General features: G+C 33.1%; 2 protein-coding genes and 1 long non-coding RNA gene across 4 annotated transcripts; 2 read left to right on the top strand and 1 right to left on the bottom strand.

Annotated features, from left to right (window-relative positions):
* The first annotated feature begins 4,419 nt into the window (after positions 1–4,419).
* Positions 4,420–10,250, top strand: LOC104091474 (protein ABA DEFICIENT 4, chloroplastic-like). 2 transcript variants are annotated; one of them, XM_009596823.4, is made up of 6 exons: positions 4,420–4,819; positions 5,474–5,663; positions 6,170–6,270; positions 6,777–6,905; positions 7,613–7,701; positions 9,959–10,250. In XM_009596823.4, the coding sequence occupies exons 1-6, from the start codon at positions 4,751–4,753 to the stop codon at positions 10,089–10,091; spliced, it is 711 nt and encodes a 236-aa protein (XP_009595118.1). In that variant the 5' UTR covers positions 4,420–4,750; the 3' UTR covers positions 10,092–10,250. The 2 variants fall into 2 exon arrangements, with proteins under 2 accessions (XP_009595118.1, XP_009595121.1); XM_009596826.4 differs by having other exon boundaries at positions 4,559–4,819; positions 5,480–5,663.
* A 528-nt stretch (positions 10,251–10,778) lies between these two features.
* LOC104091449 (ribulose bisphosphate carboxylase small subunit, chloroplastic) lies at positions 10,779–12,010 on the top strand. Its single transcript, XM_009596786.4, has 4 exons — positions 10,779–11,193; positions 11,269–11,403; positions 11,522–11,574; positions 11,640–12,010. The coding sequence occupies exons 1-4, from the start codon at positions 11,017–11,019 to the stop codon at positions 11,815–11,817; spliced, it is 543 nt and encodes a 180-aa protein (XP_009595081.1). The 5' UTR covers positions 10,779–11,016; the 3' UTR covers positions 11,818–12,010.
* Positions 12,011–13,113: 1,103 nt separating this feature from the next.
* On the bottom strand, positions 13,114–15,930 carry LOC104091467 (uncharacterized). Its single transcript, XR_685158.4, has 3 exons — positions 15,569–15,930; positions 15,397–15,460; positions 13,114–13,731 (listed from the first exon to the last, which is right to left on the bottom strand). It is a non-coding gene; the product is annotated as an uncharacterized lncRNA (long non-coding RNA).
* Between the last annotated feature and the right edge of the window lie 191 nt (positions 15,931–16,121).

Below are 16,121 nucleotides of genomic sequence, written 5' to 3'. Positions count from 1 at the left end.
CTTTTGCGCCCAGTTCGGTTTACCCGAGACTTCTACTCATAGGAAAAAGAAACATAAGTATCATAGATACCCCAACCAAGACAGTCCTTATAGGAAAAAGAGATCTAGATATAGATCCAAAGAAGAACGAGAAGCCAAGAAAGCACATCGCAAGTCTACTAGATTTACCAAAAATAGGTCTAAGCGAGATCTTGCTGACATTAAGTGTTATAAGTGTGGTAAATTTGGCCATATAGCTCCAAATTGTAAGCTTCAAAAGCTGAAAACCTTAGGACTAGAAGATGAACTACGTGATAAGGTTTATAGTTTGTTATACACTTCTGGATCGGAATCTGATTATTATTCTGAATCAGAATCCGAAGCTGAAATTGATTTGCTTGATTTATCTGATAGTGATAAAAATATTGATAATACTTGTACAACTTGCAAAGGTGATACATGTACTTGTGATGATGAATTTTATAAATTACAATCACAGTTTCAAGACCTAAACATGAAAACTATTACTTCTGATAATGTAATAGAACTTTTAAAAGAAGTTAATGATGAAAAACTTCGTGAAAAAATTATTAATTTGGCTGCTAGTTCAAGTTCTAATTCAAGTTCTGGTTTTGCAAAACCTTTTGAAAAAGAATTTGAATATTCCCCGCCTTATTCCTTACTAGAGGTTAATAACCGTTTGTTAAACAAAAATGCAACTCCAGCAAGAGATTCTTCTTTCGATGATTTAAAAATTGAAGTTGATAACTTAAAACGAGAGATCAAATCTCTTAAACAAAATCAAATGATTTGTGATCATAGGATTACTCAGATTGAGAAAATCAATTCTCCAGCTGAGAAATCTAATGATAAAAACAAAGGTATTTTTGAAAATGATATTGAAGAAAAACCTATTAATTTTAATCCTAAACATGATATGTTTTTAGGAATGATGCAAATTATTACTGCTCATAAATGGTACATCAAATGTACTATTCTCATTAATAATAGTTTCTCAATTACAAACATTGCCATGATTGATAGTGGAGCAGATGTTAGCTGCATTCAAGAAGGTTTAGTACCTACGAAATATTTTCAAAAAACTACTCATATGGTTAGATCTGCATCCGGACATGCTTTAGATATAAAGTATAAACTTCCTAATACGGGTATTTGTCAGAATAAAGTCTGTATTCCTCACTTCTTTTTCTTGGTAAAAAACCAGTTATACCCTCCAATTATACTTGGAACACCGTTTATTAACGCCGTTTATCCTTTTACTAGCATAGACTCGAAAGGTTTTACTGCTACTTATAAGGATAAAGAGATAAGTTATACTTTTGTTACAGATCCAGTAACTAGAGATATTAATGCTTTAATTGATATGAAGCTTATATATACACACACTATACTATATACACGTAGTATATAAGTCATATTCGATAGTATACATCTTAAGATATATATAATATATATAGTAAGATGTATATATATTATATTATAGTATAGTATATACTATATATACAACTTAAGATATATAAGGTATATTCGATATACATATATATATATATATAAGCTTATATATATACTATACTATACTATAATATATATACATCTTACTATATATAAGCTATATTCTACTTATATACTATATATACATCTTAAGATATACTATATATACATGTATACTATGTATATATAGTATATCTTAAGATGTATATATAGTATATCGAATATAGTTTATATATCTTAAGTTGTATATATAGTTGATAAATTTTTCCACCCTCTGAAAAATGATCAAACAAATTTGCAAGTTCTGCAATATAAACTAAACAGTTAGAAATAGTAGGATAATATTGCCTAGAAAATTCATTTGTAGCAATATGAAATTTTTCTAAAAAATCTACAAGCATTTTAACATTAGCCCAATCCGCATTTGTAAGGTGCTCATCATCATCACTTACATGAGCATTAAACGTTGAGTTTATGGGGTTTCTATATTCATATGCAATAATTAAACTTTCATACATGTAATTCCATCTAGTTGGACAAGGTTTAGGAACCTTTCTTTCTCTTAGGCCAAATTCATCGCATCTTTTAAAATATTCTCTAAGTCTACTTCTACGGTTTGAATAAAAAAGCCAATTAAGAGCCATTTTAACCTTTTCAATTTCAACATTTAAAATTCGCATACCATCACCCACAATTAAATGGTAAATATGATAAATACATCTAACGTGAAAAATGTTACTAAATACAGGACTTAGTATAGTGGTAAGCAAGGCTACAATATTTGTGTTACTAGTAGCATTATCCATTGAAACTGACATTATTTTATCACTAATGCAAAAATATCTACAAATATCCGCAATCGTGCTAGAAATAAACTGCCCTGTGTGACGTGAATTAATTATTCTATAAGCAATAATGCGCTTTTGCATTATCCAATGCTCATCAATCCAATGACTGGTAACAGTAAGGTAATCACAGTCATTACCACTTCTACCAATATCAATTGTAATAGCAAGACGACAATTTATATGAGTAAATAAATAGCGCAAATATTGTTCATATTCATGTTTATATTTATAAATATCACTCTTTACGGTTGTGCGAGGAAAATCTTTATAAGTAGGATTATAATTTTTTCTAATATAATGCACAAAGTGGGGGTTAGAAGGAAAACTATAGGGTAAGCACATAACAGTGACCATTTTTGCCAATTCTTCCCGATCTTTTTTTGGATCATAATATAAAATACCACCGGTAACAGTGTTAATTTCCGGTTGAAATTGATTTGACCCGGTACTAAGGTCAGCCCGACTAGGTGCACTTGTCCCCTCAACCAAAGCTTTCATACGAAAATATCTAGCTTTATCTTGAGGGTGTAGCAATATGTGTCTAGTCAAACTTTCCGTCCCCCGACTTCCAACATATTGAAAAACTAACTCTTTGCCACAAGTTTTACACTTAGCCCTATTTTTTTCTCTTAGTTGAGTAAAAAATTACCAAACAAGAGATGTTTCTGCCCGTTTAGGAGGTTGTCTAGAAAAAGTAGGGGCACTAATAGGAGGGTCAGACGGGGGATCATCTAGATTATTATTAGTTGGGTTAACTTCAGGAGCAGGACTAGTGGGTGTATCATCATCCGGTTGCGTTTTATCAAAATCTATTTCTTCATCATCATTTTCATCAATAGTTGGATTACCATAAAGAACATTCATATATTCATGGTTTAATTGTTCACCGGGTGCAATATTATGGCAAAATTGACTCTCGGTAAATTGTAATAAACTATTATCGCTATCAAGAATAGGAGGTGTAGGACGGGTAACATGTTTGGGTCGGGGAGCCGGGGAAGTGGAGGAGGAACATATTGGCCACTAGATTCACCAATCTTCGATTTTCCCTTATTTTTACTAAACATATTTTTTAAGGAATAAGCCATCTTAATTAATCAAGCAAAGTAAATAAAATAAATAAAATTATAATATTAAAACTTAAGAGTTGGAACGAGTTTACTGAATTGACGAACAACTTGTTGGAAATTGATTATCGTTGAAGACTTCAATTCACCAACTTCACAATTATAACAATAAAGTAAGCAATAGTAGCAATTATAGAAGTAAATTAGAGAGAGATTGTGATAGATTGATGATTTTGTAAGAAAAATAAAATAATGATGGGGTATTTATAGTTGAAAATAGGAAAAAAGTGTAATTATAAAAAGTTTGGGATTAAAACAAAGTTGAGGGGTTAAATGGCTATTTCATAAATAGCCAACGGCTATTTTTGACAGCCCAACGGCTATTTTTTTTTTTTAAAAAAAATAGCCGTTAGGCCCGCTAGGCCTGCTAAGGGACTGGGCCGGTCCCGGGCCTGATGAGCCCAAATCATAGGACCGCCCCACGAGACTGGACCAGACCCGCTAAAATCGGACCAAACAATCCTGACCCGTTTGCCCCGCGGTCCCGGACCTGGACCGGCCCACTTGCCAGCCTTACCCCGTAAACAAGTTTGAAGTGGTATTACTATTACCTTTTGAGGCCAACCTCAGTGGAAAAGTGTAATTATGGACCAGTAAATTACTGACACATGTTATTAAAAAAAGTGTACCACTTCAAGAAATAATTAGGTATTCTCCCTAAATATTATAATTACTTATTGTTATTGTAAGTCATGGTGTAAGAAAACATACACTATCGGTGCACATAAATTGAACTCAAATCAAATTACATCATACGATAGGAGTAAACCAATGAGAACAAGTGGTGCGAACACTTTCAGTCAAATAAGGCTGTGTGGTTGGAATTGGTTAAATTTCATTATATGGTTATTTTAGTTAGGCACTTGCACTATGCGAGGTAGTTCGGGCAGAATGTAGTCCAGTTATGGAAATTTCATTAGAAGATATAAGTTAGGCATTTGCACTATGAGGGCAGAGCTGTAGTGTAGTATTAGCCGTAACTGATGATCTCTATTCATTTCAAAAATAAAATTACTTACACCAAATCACATTAAATTATAGTCAAATGATAAATTGACGTTAGAAGTGTGTATAAATAAAACATATTATGTATTTAGTATTCATTAGTTTGGTATAAATATATAATGTTATGCGCTGGTTTGAAAGTTGCTTGCTTCCCTTGTAACAACTTTCTATTACAGTTCCGTGCACTCTTTATAGTTCCGTGCACTCGTTATATATGTATAGCAGATGAGGATGCTACTTTATTGTAATTCTCGTTGTTGACTTTCTTCAAATTCTTGGATGAGTATTTCCTCCCCTTTAAGCATGGCCTTCTCTTCTTGTTTTTGCCACTTTTTGATCTCACACAAGGTATGCTGCTTGTAACTTTATATCTAATTATATGACCATCTTTTGTTAAGTAATATCTAATTTCTGCTTTGGATCCCGTCTGATTCAATTCATATTATTTAAGAAAAAAAATGCTCATTTCTTGACCTCGAATCTGAGACCTCTGGTTAAGGAGAAGAGATTCTCTTTGTCCCACCATAATCTTTAGTGATAATATTTGTGAGTAAATTGGTGTTTTTGTTGCACAAAAGTCCCTTGGGATTTTTAAGCTTCAGCATTTTTTTTCTAATTGGATATTTTAATTTTGTCTAGTTGTTCTGCTATGAGAGATTATCATTTATTAGTTCAGTTTAAAATAGATCCAAAGTTGCAGCTTTGGGTTGATGTCTTTCATGATTATCATTTTTTATTAGTTTCGGCCTTTCAGGACACGCGTATTGCATGTGTATTCCATATCAACAACTCTAAATTTATAATAAAAAATATATAATTTACGCGAATATACATATATCGTAGCTGATGGTCTATCGAAAACAACCTCTCTGCCTCCACGAGATTTAGAACTATTGAACTTCTTTACCCATTTAAGCTTGAACTTCTACAGCTTTTGGGGCAGATTCACCTTCTTTTTTTACCACTTATGAATAATTAAATCAAGAATGATTCTATACTTAGCTGCAGAGGAACAATGCTGCATCTTTTGCTCTTGGACCAGTGAACTCTGATCTTTCACGTCAAGAAGTTAAGGAATTAGGAAGCAAACTAAGCACTGGTTGGAGTTTTATGGGAGGATCAAGAATCGTTATTCGTCCAAATCTTACAAGAAATCTTCTGCAAAGAAAGAGCTCAATGGTGTCTGCCTCATGTAATTATTTTCCTCTATGATCCATTGGTTTAAATAGTTTTAAATGTGTGCTAATTAATGAAAAAATTAGTTTAAACTTATGATGTGCAGTATAATCCTAGTTGGGATTTGCAGTCTCAGTTGTTGCTTCTTTGATTCTTTAAAGAACTTGTTAAAGACTCAATTTTTTTCTTTTGCAGCAGTGTAATCAGACTTTTGGGATAATATGTAGGCGTTTGAACATAAAAATTGTGATTTTTGAAAAAAAATAAATATCTGAAGTTAAGTTGAAAAATTGTATTTGGAATTTGAAATTATGTTTGAACATGCAATTCAATTGAAAAAAAGGTTGAAGTTATGTAAGTAGGGTTGAAAAAGTGGTTTTTGGTTTGAAAAACTCATTTTCAAAAAATCTCCAAAAACTTACAAAATTTCATGAACAAACACATTTTTGACAAAAATTCTGAAAAAAAGAAAAAAATCTATGGACTAACGGGTCCTAATTGTTTATGCTATGTCTTTTGCAGGGTTGGAAAGTTCCCAAATTGCTAGTAGTGTATTCCCATTGGGAACATTAGCAGTTCTTCCCTTTTATTTCTTCATGATTGTGGCACCTAAAGCTGCACTTGTAAGTTTTCTGAATTATTGTCGACCTAAATTAACCTGTTTTACTATTTATCAGTTTCTGTCATAAATATCATGAATAAAAGTAAATTGCTAGGTCACAAGTTCTCTCACCATCTTTTTCTACTTTCCTCATGTTATGTGATCACTGTATGATTTCAATCTATGTATTGATGGGTTAATTTCATGGGGTCGCCGCTCAATTTTCACTTTATTGCAACAAAGTTACTGTACTGTTTTGTAACAAAAGAGTCACTCAACTTCGTTTAAGTATCATGAAAGTCATTACACTATTTTTGTAACGAACAAATCACTCAACTTTGATCAAGTATCAAAGAAAGTCAGCAGGAGAAAATAAAGGAGTATTTTTTTATATATATTTAGGCAAAGTTTATTGGTTTTGAGGTTCTGATTTTGGATGAGGTAGCTTGTCCGAGAACATGAAGTCTGAAAATTCATTGCTTCACTTGCAATTAGTTAAGTTGTGAAAATTCATAATGCCAATTGCAGACCCAAAAAATGATGGAGAGCAGCATACCTTATATTGTGCTTGGACTTCTTTATGTATATCTCTTGTACCTCTCATGGACACCAGATACAATGCAACTATTATTTCCTAATAAATATTGGCTTCCAGAGGTATTTGCTCAACTACACACTCCCTCTTTTCCATTTTATATATAATACTCCTTTTTTTCGAAAATAAGACTCCTTTCTGTATGTTGAAATATTTAACTTTAAACTACTTATTTTATCCATAGTAATATGCTCTTAGGAGTCGTTTGGTAAGTGGGAGGGACAATAATCTCGAGATTAGATATGAGATTATTTTATCTCAAGTTTGATTGAATTTTCGAATTCGGGATTAGCTATCCCGGATTAATTTATACCATATTGTGATATTATTCTATGAGAGTGGTAATAATCCTGGGATTATTTAATCACAGGATAAAATACTACAATGACAAAAATATCCTTTTCCAAGGCTCTTCTCCATTGAAAATAAAAGTTGATCCCAATCTATCTACTATACATCAAATACATATTTTATATTATACCCCTTATGTCCCATTTTAAGTCTAATACACCAAACATCTCTCAGTAAAAATATATCAACTAAATAATCTCATCACTATTTAATCCCCGTTTATAATCCTGTTTGTTCCCCTACCAAACGACTCCTTATAGCCATTGGTATTGCACATTTAAAATTACGAGTTTCTAGAGATACTTTTGTATGTTAGAAAAAGTTTATCTTTTTTTTAAATTTTGTACCTAATCAAATTAAATTGAACATATGAAGTAATAATTTATATGAAATGATACTAACATTTGTTGTCATTCAGCTGTGTGGTATTGCTGAGATGTTCTCCAGGGTGATGACTTTAGCTTCTGCATGGATTCACCTCTTGGCTGTTGATCTTTTTGCTGCTAGGTTGGTCTCTCTTTGTCACACAGTTGTGTGTGTATTTGTGTCCATATATTGACAATAACAAAAAATATTAACACTGTCAAACCATTTTAAAAATAATTACAACTATCATATTTAAGTGATTAGTTACCTAGAAAATAGTGTTTCAAAAGGCGGGAGCAATGAGGCGGGACGTTTTACCTACTATGAGGCGAGACGTAAGCCCCGAGGCATGGGGCGAAAGTCTCATAAATCTTTATAATTTTTAATTTATAAATTAATAAAGCATAATAACATAAAATATAGAAAGTATATTAAAAGTTTAAGAAAATTATAAATGACTAAAAATCTCAGAGAGAATAAAATATCTAGCATGTTTTACCGGTAGAAACAATCAATAATGTTAATATTACTACTAAATACAAATTAATTAGAACGTCTTAACTTTTAAATAATAAAAAAATATAATAAGAAAATCACAATTTCTTCATAAATATTATTAAACTAAATATTTTATCTTCCTAAAAGTAAATAATTAATAAACTTCACCAGTACTGCAATTTAAAATATTACTCCTTCATGAGTAAATACAAAAATACTTTCAAATGATAAAATATGAAAAGTTTGATAATTTTGAGAGTAGTAGAACTAACACATGAACAGGGGTGGCCCAACGGTGTTGGGGGCCTAAAGCCAAACTTCAACGAGGGGATCGAAGTTTATCGGTATAAAAAACTCATTTAGTAAAATTTTATTTAAAGTTTATCTTTCTAATTTTTTGAGATGTAAAATTATTAATAATTTATTTATAATCGATTTCTTGACTAGGATTATATACGTTTTCACTTTCTAGGATTATTATTCAATTCTTTTAGGATTTCCTGATTTTCTAAAAAATCTGTGACTCACCAATTTCTTCTTCTTCTTCTTCTTCTGGGATTCCATTGTCGTCTAACTCAACTATATTAGTGATTTGTTCATCTACCACAAAATTTTTCCTAATTTTTTATTTAAAATTTTTATTGTTCGCTAAAAAATTATCAAACGCTCCTTTTTGGGATTGTATTAAAGTTCCAATTCTTCCATTTTTTGGCATTTTTAATACGCGGATTCATATTTTCTGGTTGACATATTAAAATTCATAATAAATAAATAAAAAGATGATACATACACTTACAAACAAAAGATATCAAAAAATAACAAATTCTAGATGCAAAGTAATAAGAAAAGTACGGAACAATTGAACTTGGTTTAACAAACAGTTACAGATAACTTGATATTACTTTTGTTGCTTCAATATTTTTGGTATAATGCCGAGAAAACTTGACAAAAAAGGGTTGCAATTGCCTTTTGCTATCTTACTTGACGGAATGTTTTATGAGATTGTGGACTTGTAAAGAAAGACAAAGTAATCAAAGTAATATGGGCCACATGATAATGATAATAGTGTATAAAGGAGTCAAGAAACATATTCACACCTAAAATTTAGGACTGAATCCCAAAAGTAACTATTTATATTACCAAATTATCTCTTATTTCCATTTTCATGAAAAATGCATTTTTGTTTTGATATATTAGATATTTTTAAAAAAAAATTATCACATGCAGCTATTTAATATTAAAAAAATTTGGGCCCCATAGATATGGGGCCTCAAGCGGTTGCTTGAGTTGCCTTACCATCGGGCTGCCCCTGCACATGAAGGCCAATAGCAAGTGAAGATATATATTTTGGTTATCTATTTTAGAAAAAAGTTCAAATTATATTCACCTTCACGTTGTTTTCAATTAGTAAATATGCAATATTATGACTCGTTATTGGAGTTACTTTCAATCTTCATATTCCTATAGATGAATAAAAGCTTAATCATTCATTTGTTAAAATATTTGAGGGTCAATAGTGCTAATTTGGAAATTTGACACATGATTTGAGTAATAATTGTTGGGCGATTTCCGAGTGTTGGGCGTTATGCGTGTTTAGGACGCACAATCGTGCGCTTGAGGCGTAAGCCTCACAGAACTAAGTCCCCCCACATGAGTTTTATGGCGTTTTGATAGCGCCTCGCCTCGGGATAAGTCTCAGGCGAGTCCCAAAAAGCCTTTAAAAATGCTGCTAGAAAACAAGACTGACAATCTATTACAACATGTCACATAAGACTGTTAATGTATAAATTCTGGTCTGTCAGTATATATAAGTCGAATCGTTTTTTTTTTGGGACAAGGAAGAATGATGCCTTACTAAAACTCTTAATTATTACTCCATTAATTTTTTTATGTGGAACAGGCAGATTTATCATGATGGATTGCAGAATGATATTGAAACTCGCCATTCTGTGTCATTATGCTTGCTGTCTTGCCCTATTGGACTTGTTTCACATTTCATCACCAAAGCTCTATTCAGTAGACGTGACATATAATTTTATTAACACAGGATTGCAATTTGACTTTGTTCAGCAAACTATCAGCAGTTTAAATAGGTTTTCATTTAATGAAAGGTGACTTTCTAAGTTTGTATTGATGTGATGTAACATTAAGGCATATTTAGTACCAATTTTTACAATTATTCATTCATCAAATCTGATGTCAGGCTAATCTTAACTAAAAAGAGACGGCTAAAACTTGTGTTTTGTCATTTTTTTTAAAACAAACTAAAAGAAAAAAGTATTACATAAATTAATGAAACAGACACATCAAATAATAAAAAAGAATTGGTTGCAAGAGAGAAAAGACTTTGATTATCAAGTTTAAGTTATGTTCGTTGGAAAACTTGTGGGAATGAGAAAAAAAATTTCAAGTTAATTGTAAAGGAATAGTGGTATTGCATCTAGTTATGGACAATATAAGGAAGCAAACAGTACTCTAGCTATCAAATTTGTTTCAACTTCTAAACCATGAATATTAGGAAAAACAAGAAACAAAAAAAAATTACATAAACGAATACGGCAATAGTCCAAGCAAAAGGGACTCAAAAAAGTTAACCAACCTCAATCACACATTCATATCCTCTTCCTACCCCATTTAGGATGAGATAAGATTACTGAGGTGCTTACACGTGGCACCTCCATTGTGGTGAATTAAAATGAAGAATGGCTTAGCTCCAAATAGAATTTTCCAACCTTTCATATGTGGATATTAAGATTTGTATAATGTATCAAGAACCACATAATCCAATGGTTAGCTTTACTCCAAGATGAGGGGGTTGTTGATTTTTGTCCGTTAGATATGGGAAATATGTAAAACCTTATCATTATATATAGGGTGGTGGGCAACTATGCAATGACCATCTTGGAAGTTAAGGAAAAGGGAGAAAGAGAAATCTTTCTGTCTAAAGTGTAATTAGCAATGGCTTCCTCTGTTCTTTCCTCTGCAGCAGTTGCCACTCGCACCAATGTTGCTCAAGCTAACATGGTTGCACCTTTCACTGGTCTTAAGTCAGCTGCCTCATTCCCTGTTTCAAGGAAGCAAAACCTTGACATCACTTCCATTGCTAGCAATGGTGGAAGAGTGCAATGCATGCAGGTAACTTATATACATTCGACAATTTTCTTTTTACAATTATTGTCATAATTAAAAGTTCTTTTTGGTGGAGTATAGGTATGGCCCCCATATGGCAAGAAGAAGTACGAAACTCTCTCATACCTTCCCGATTTAAGCGAGGAGCAATTGCTTAGTGAAATTGAGTACCTTTTGAAAAATGGATGGGTTCCTTGTTTGGAATTCGAGACTGAGGTCAATAATTTTGCATACTCCCTCTGTTTTATGTGACTTTTTCTTTTTTATATTTGTTGTCCGAGAACACAGACATATTTAGAAAAAATTTAACTTTAAAATTGCTTAATATGTGTAGCGCGGATTTGTCTACCGTGAAAACAACAAGTCACCAGGATACTATGACGGCAGGTGAGTCACAATTATTTAGTTAAATCATGGATATAAATGTTAAATTTTAAATCTTGAATGCGCAGATACTGGACCATGTGGAAGCTGCCCATGTTTGGGTGCACTGATGCCACCCAAGTGTTAGCTGAGGTGGGAGAGGCGAAGAAGGCATACCCAGAGGCCTGGATCCGTATCATTGGATTCGACAACGTGCGTCAAGTGCAGTGCATCAGTTTCATTGCCTACAAGCCTGAAGGCTACTAAGTTACATATTAGGACAACTTACCCTATTGTCTTGTCTTTAGGGGTTGTGTTGTTTTAATTTTTTTTTACTTCTTCCCACAAAAACTGTTTATGTTTCCTTCTTTCTATTCGGTGTATGTTTTTCGATTCCTACCAAGTTATGAGACCTAATAATTATGATTTGGTGCTTTGTTTGTAAAATATTTTTGTTTCACATTCTTGTGCCGTATATGAGTTTTATTTTAGATAACATCCTAAATGCAAATGGTCCACACATTCACCAGAAGCATCCTCATCCCAACCACTTCCAGATGATGAAAAGTTATTCAATCATTCATTCACTTCCCAAAAATTTATTGTAGTTCATTTTTAGGGGTTGCCTTATCTATTACTTCTAGCTAATTTAGCAAAGGACAAATTTGGCATTGTTTCGAGGCAATATCTATTACTATTGAAATATCTCCAACTTTTTCTAGGCAACAGTTGTAGAAACAAAGGATAAGATTTCATTTTGGGTGTTTGATCATCATTTCACCTGCAAATACTTGAGTCAATTTACAAAATGAGGTTTGGTTATAAAATTTGAGTTTTAAGTGAGAAATCAAAAGTGATTCGACTGTGTATTTCAAGTGTAGTTTTTCAAATCTTCAACATCCACACCAAAACTTTCGACTTTCACGAACCTCTACATTCCAATGAAACAGACTGTAAATAGTTAGATGTGTGTTAATACCGAGCTTTAAAGGTTCTCATATCATTATGTTTCTGGAATAATTCCAACTTCATGACATTCAACTCTTCGAAGAAAAGCTGTGTCCCAACTAGTGTTACTTATGTGAAGATATCTATAAAATGGAAGTATGTACTTTACTTCAAAATTTGATCTTCATTAGGTGGTGAGTAAGCACGCCTTATGACGAAGGGAGAGCATCAGACCCGATCAAGATAGCGGTCTGCCATCTAATAGAGGGTGATATGGAAGAAATTAGGCACTGAACTGAGGTTTAGTAGTGCTTATCACTCAGGACGGCCGGAGTCCGGTCGTCGGTTTACTGGAAGACTTGCTGAAGGGCTTAGTGCAAGGGAGACCAAGCAAGGGGATAGGCGAAGTGGTGATGGTAAGAGGACTAACAATAAGGGGGAAGCGCAGTGATCAAAGCTTTGGTTTAGGGTTGGTTTAAACGAAAGAAGAGATCTTTCTAGCAAAATCCACCAAATTATGTGAACATTCTTACATTACAGTAATAGATATGTGAGGCACATCAAAATTTCTTCATCAAGCCTTTAGAAACAGAAACCACCAAGATAAAGCATATATTCGGGGAGAAAATGAAACTCGATCACCACTTCCTATTCCAAATTTCACATATATACAATACTACAAGTTTTCAAATTGTCAAAAATTTGTGGCACCAAAATCAATCGAGAGCATTTACAGACAGCACAAAAACAAAACTAACTCTCAACCACCTTATTTCAATAAATGTGCAACAGCCACATCGTTGCACAATAATATTAACGAAAAACCAGAACTTTCCCCTCTAACAAATTGCTAATAAATTCTCCAAAATCTTGTTCTTATTTTCTAGATATTCTATATACATTGTTGAGCTGTTGTCTTTATATACTTCTCGGTAAGGAAGATTTTTAAGCCGTAGCAGCCATGCGAGAGTTTTGGCAGTCAAAGCCCTCTACTCTATTTGGTGATTGAGTTTGCCCAAGTCTTGCCCTTGAACACCTTCCTTTAAAACTTGATGATGGAGAAGATGAAGCTGAAGTCAATGTACTTGGTGATGATGAAAAACGGGGTTGCTTTTCATTTGTAAAGCGAGCATCAGGGATTAATGGATTCATAGCCCTGCAAGGCGGTGAACCAGAGAAGAAAGGAGGGGATGACGACAAATCAGATGTGTATTGTGTTGCAGCTATGCCATCCTGTTAGAGCATGAAGATCATTTTAAGAAATGGCAGGTTGAATCAGTGGAATGTTTTATTAACCTTGCTCTTAAACAGTCAGCACATTTTGAAACAGACCGACAAACGATACAGCTATGCATGTACATAAGTCACACAGGTAAATTGACAGTTGAATATGATCACTAGAGCAGTACAAAAAACAAAATACTGTCCAAATTAATTAAACCAATATGCTAAAGATAGCATCATATCACTACATAAGCCATATTAGTTAAGTGCATCTCGCAAGCTTGCATTTCCAGAATATCATTAGACGACACAGAAAAGAACAAATAACCAGCAAATACAATCCTCTACCTTCTGCAATTGATGTAAGCTAAAAAATGACTTGAACTGAACATCTATTGACCTTTCTGTTTTTCTCTTCACCTAGCCTACTCAAGAATATGTGGCATGGGAATAAATCGTTGTACGCCCTAGAAGAAAATTCATGCTTTGGGAATGAATTATGCTTCATTAAGAATTTCTACAAAACCATAATTGTGTTTCCATAAGGCTCCTTTTAGAAATATTTTGCTAAGGCAAATTTAGGATTCTCAAAAGAGCTCCATAATAGGAAAGTTAAAAGGATTATAAAGTAAAAACAAAAAGTATGGACCGATGAGGCCAGGCTTAGCTGGCTGATAGAATATTGACATGTATTAAGGAATGGAGAGAGACAGCAAGATAGGGACATTGCAATTATGCCAATTATCATTTGATTGGACTCTCAACTACCCTGAACTTTCAATTTGTCTCATGAAAACCCATACTACCTACTCCTATGGATTGAATATTTTCTGTCCACTGATTATCTTTACACCTTAAAATCACTTAAGCATCAAAGCTATTTCTTGCCTTATGTAGTTTTTAATTCTACACTCTCCGATGATGAGGATGCTTTTCATACTGACGATATGCAAAAAGTCCAAGATATTTGCGATTATAATGATTCATGCGACGCCAACTAACTCATACAATGTGCAGCGTTTATCATGTAAACACCCTTCATGTATACATTGCTATAGATTCTGAAGCTTTGACAAACAACAAATGTTGACATAATTGCATGCAGAAAAGCTATAAATGATAAGTTTCATCCCTTAGTAGTTATGTCAATTCTTGTAAAAAAACTAGAGGCGAGTCAGAATTTCAACCATATGGGTTCTGTATTTTAGAAAGATGGCTTTAATTATTAATAATTGGGTTCTAAATTTAATATTTATACATATTTAATGAATTTTTTAACACAAATATGTTGTTTGAACAAAAGCTATTGCGTTCGTCCGAACCCGTAACCAAGCTACTAGCTTAGTAGCTCTGCCCCTAGTGAAAACAATATAGTTCTAATCAATTAACTTAGCCCTAATCCGAAACTAGTTCGGAATTAGCTACATGAATCCTCTATATCCATTATGATATATATCATGTTGAATCTAAAGGTGTGCACGTCATGGCGGATTCAATATTCAAAGTTAAGACTATTTCTACATTGACCGTCAACCTACCACAACCCCCTTATTAAAAAATCTTCCTTTTTTGTTTTGACAACATGTCCCATATTCATCCATAAAGAGAAAAACAAAGCAAACGAAAACAGAGTAAAGGAGCGAGTCCATTATCCACAGAGTTTTGAAGCCCTACCTCTTTGAAAATGAGATCAATAAGTTAAGCTCCACCTTTTGAAACAAAGGCCGCAGCTTGATTTCTTTTCAACAAAAAAAAAAAAAAAAACCATTAAAGAGAGGATCATGAACATTAACGGGTCATTAAAATCTTGAAAAATTGGGATTTAACAAGGATAAGAAATAATTACCTCAAGGGAAGGCAATTAGAATGGCTAACGGGATCCCCAAGACGACGAGGTTTGGGACAAATGAGCGAATCCATTGGATTAGTGCCGCAATTCATTGGTCGTGAATCGGCTACAATACAACCCCAATACTTCAGTCCGCACCAAGGCAACGGGAAACCCTTGAAGGTGGCCGGAAAAAGGAAAAGAAAAAGCTATTCCTACAATTTTGACAAATGCCTATTTTGCTAAGATGAATATACGTTTCCTTCCATATCCATATTTGTAGTTCTTATATTTACCTCCGTCCCATTTTTCTTCAAAACGCATATTGATCTTACGTTAATTCATTCTTTTTGGTATAACCTTTACCAAACTTTAATTGTGGATCAAAGGTGCTTTTCAAATTCATTTAGCCAAACATAAGCGGCTACTATACTTCTGACTAAAAATACTTTTCAAAATTACTAAATTCTGAAAGCTTGGCAAATAATTTATTAGGCAAACACCCCAACTAATAGCCTGTTTTGTTCGACCGTGCTAAAAATGTTTCCTAAAAATGATTTTCAAAAAAGTA

Source organism: Nicotiana tomentosiformis, chromosome 9 (genome assembly GCF_000390325.3).
Source record: "Nicotiana tomentosiformis chromosome 9, ASM39032v3, whole genome shotgun sequence".
Lineage (NCBI taxonomy): Eukaryota > Viridiplantae > Streptophyta > Magnoliopsida > Solanales > Solanaceae > Nicotiana > Nicotiana tomentosiformis.
This window is presented reverse-complemented; position numbering and strand designations above follow the sequence as displayed.

Coding starts and splice junctions, on each gene's coding strand:
- LOC104091449 (XM_009596786.4), top strand. CDS start 11,017: ATGGCTTCCTCTGTTCTTTCCTCTGCAGCAGTTGCCACTCGCACCAAT. Junction 11,194..11,268: donor GAAGAGTGCAATGCATGCAG/GTAACTTATATA, acceptor GGTGGAGTATAG/GTATGGCCCCCATATGGCAA. Junction 11,575..11,639: donor CCAGGATACTATGACGGCAG/GTGAGTCACAAT, acceptor TTGAATGCGCAG/ATACTGGACCATGTGGAAGC.
- LOC104091474 (XM_009596823.4), top strand. CDS start 4,751: ATGAGTATTTCCTCCCCTTTAAGCATGGCCTTCTCTTCTTGTTTTTGC. Junction 4,820..5,473: donor ACTTTTTGATCTCACACAAG/GTATGCTGCTTG, acceptor TTCTATACTTAG/CTGCAGAGGAACAATGCTGC. Junction 6,271..6,776: donor TGGCACCTAAAGCTGCACTT/GTAAGTTTTCTG, acceptor TGCCAATTGCAG/ACCCAAAAAATGATGGAGAG.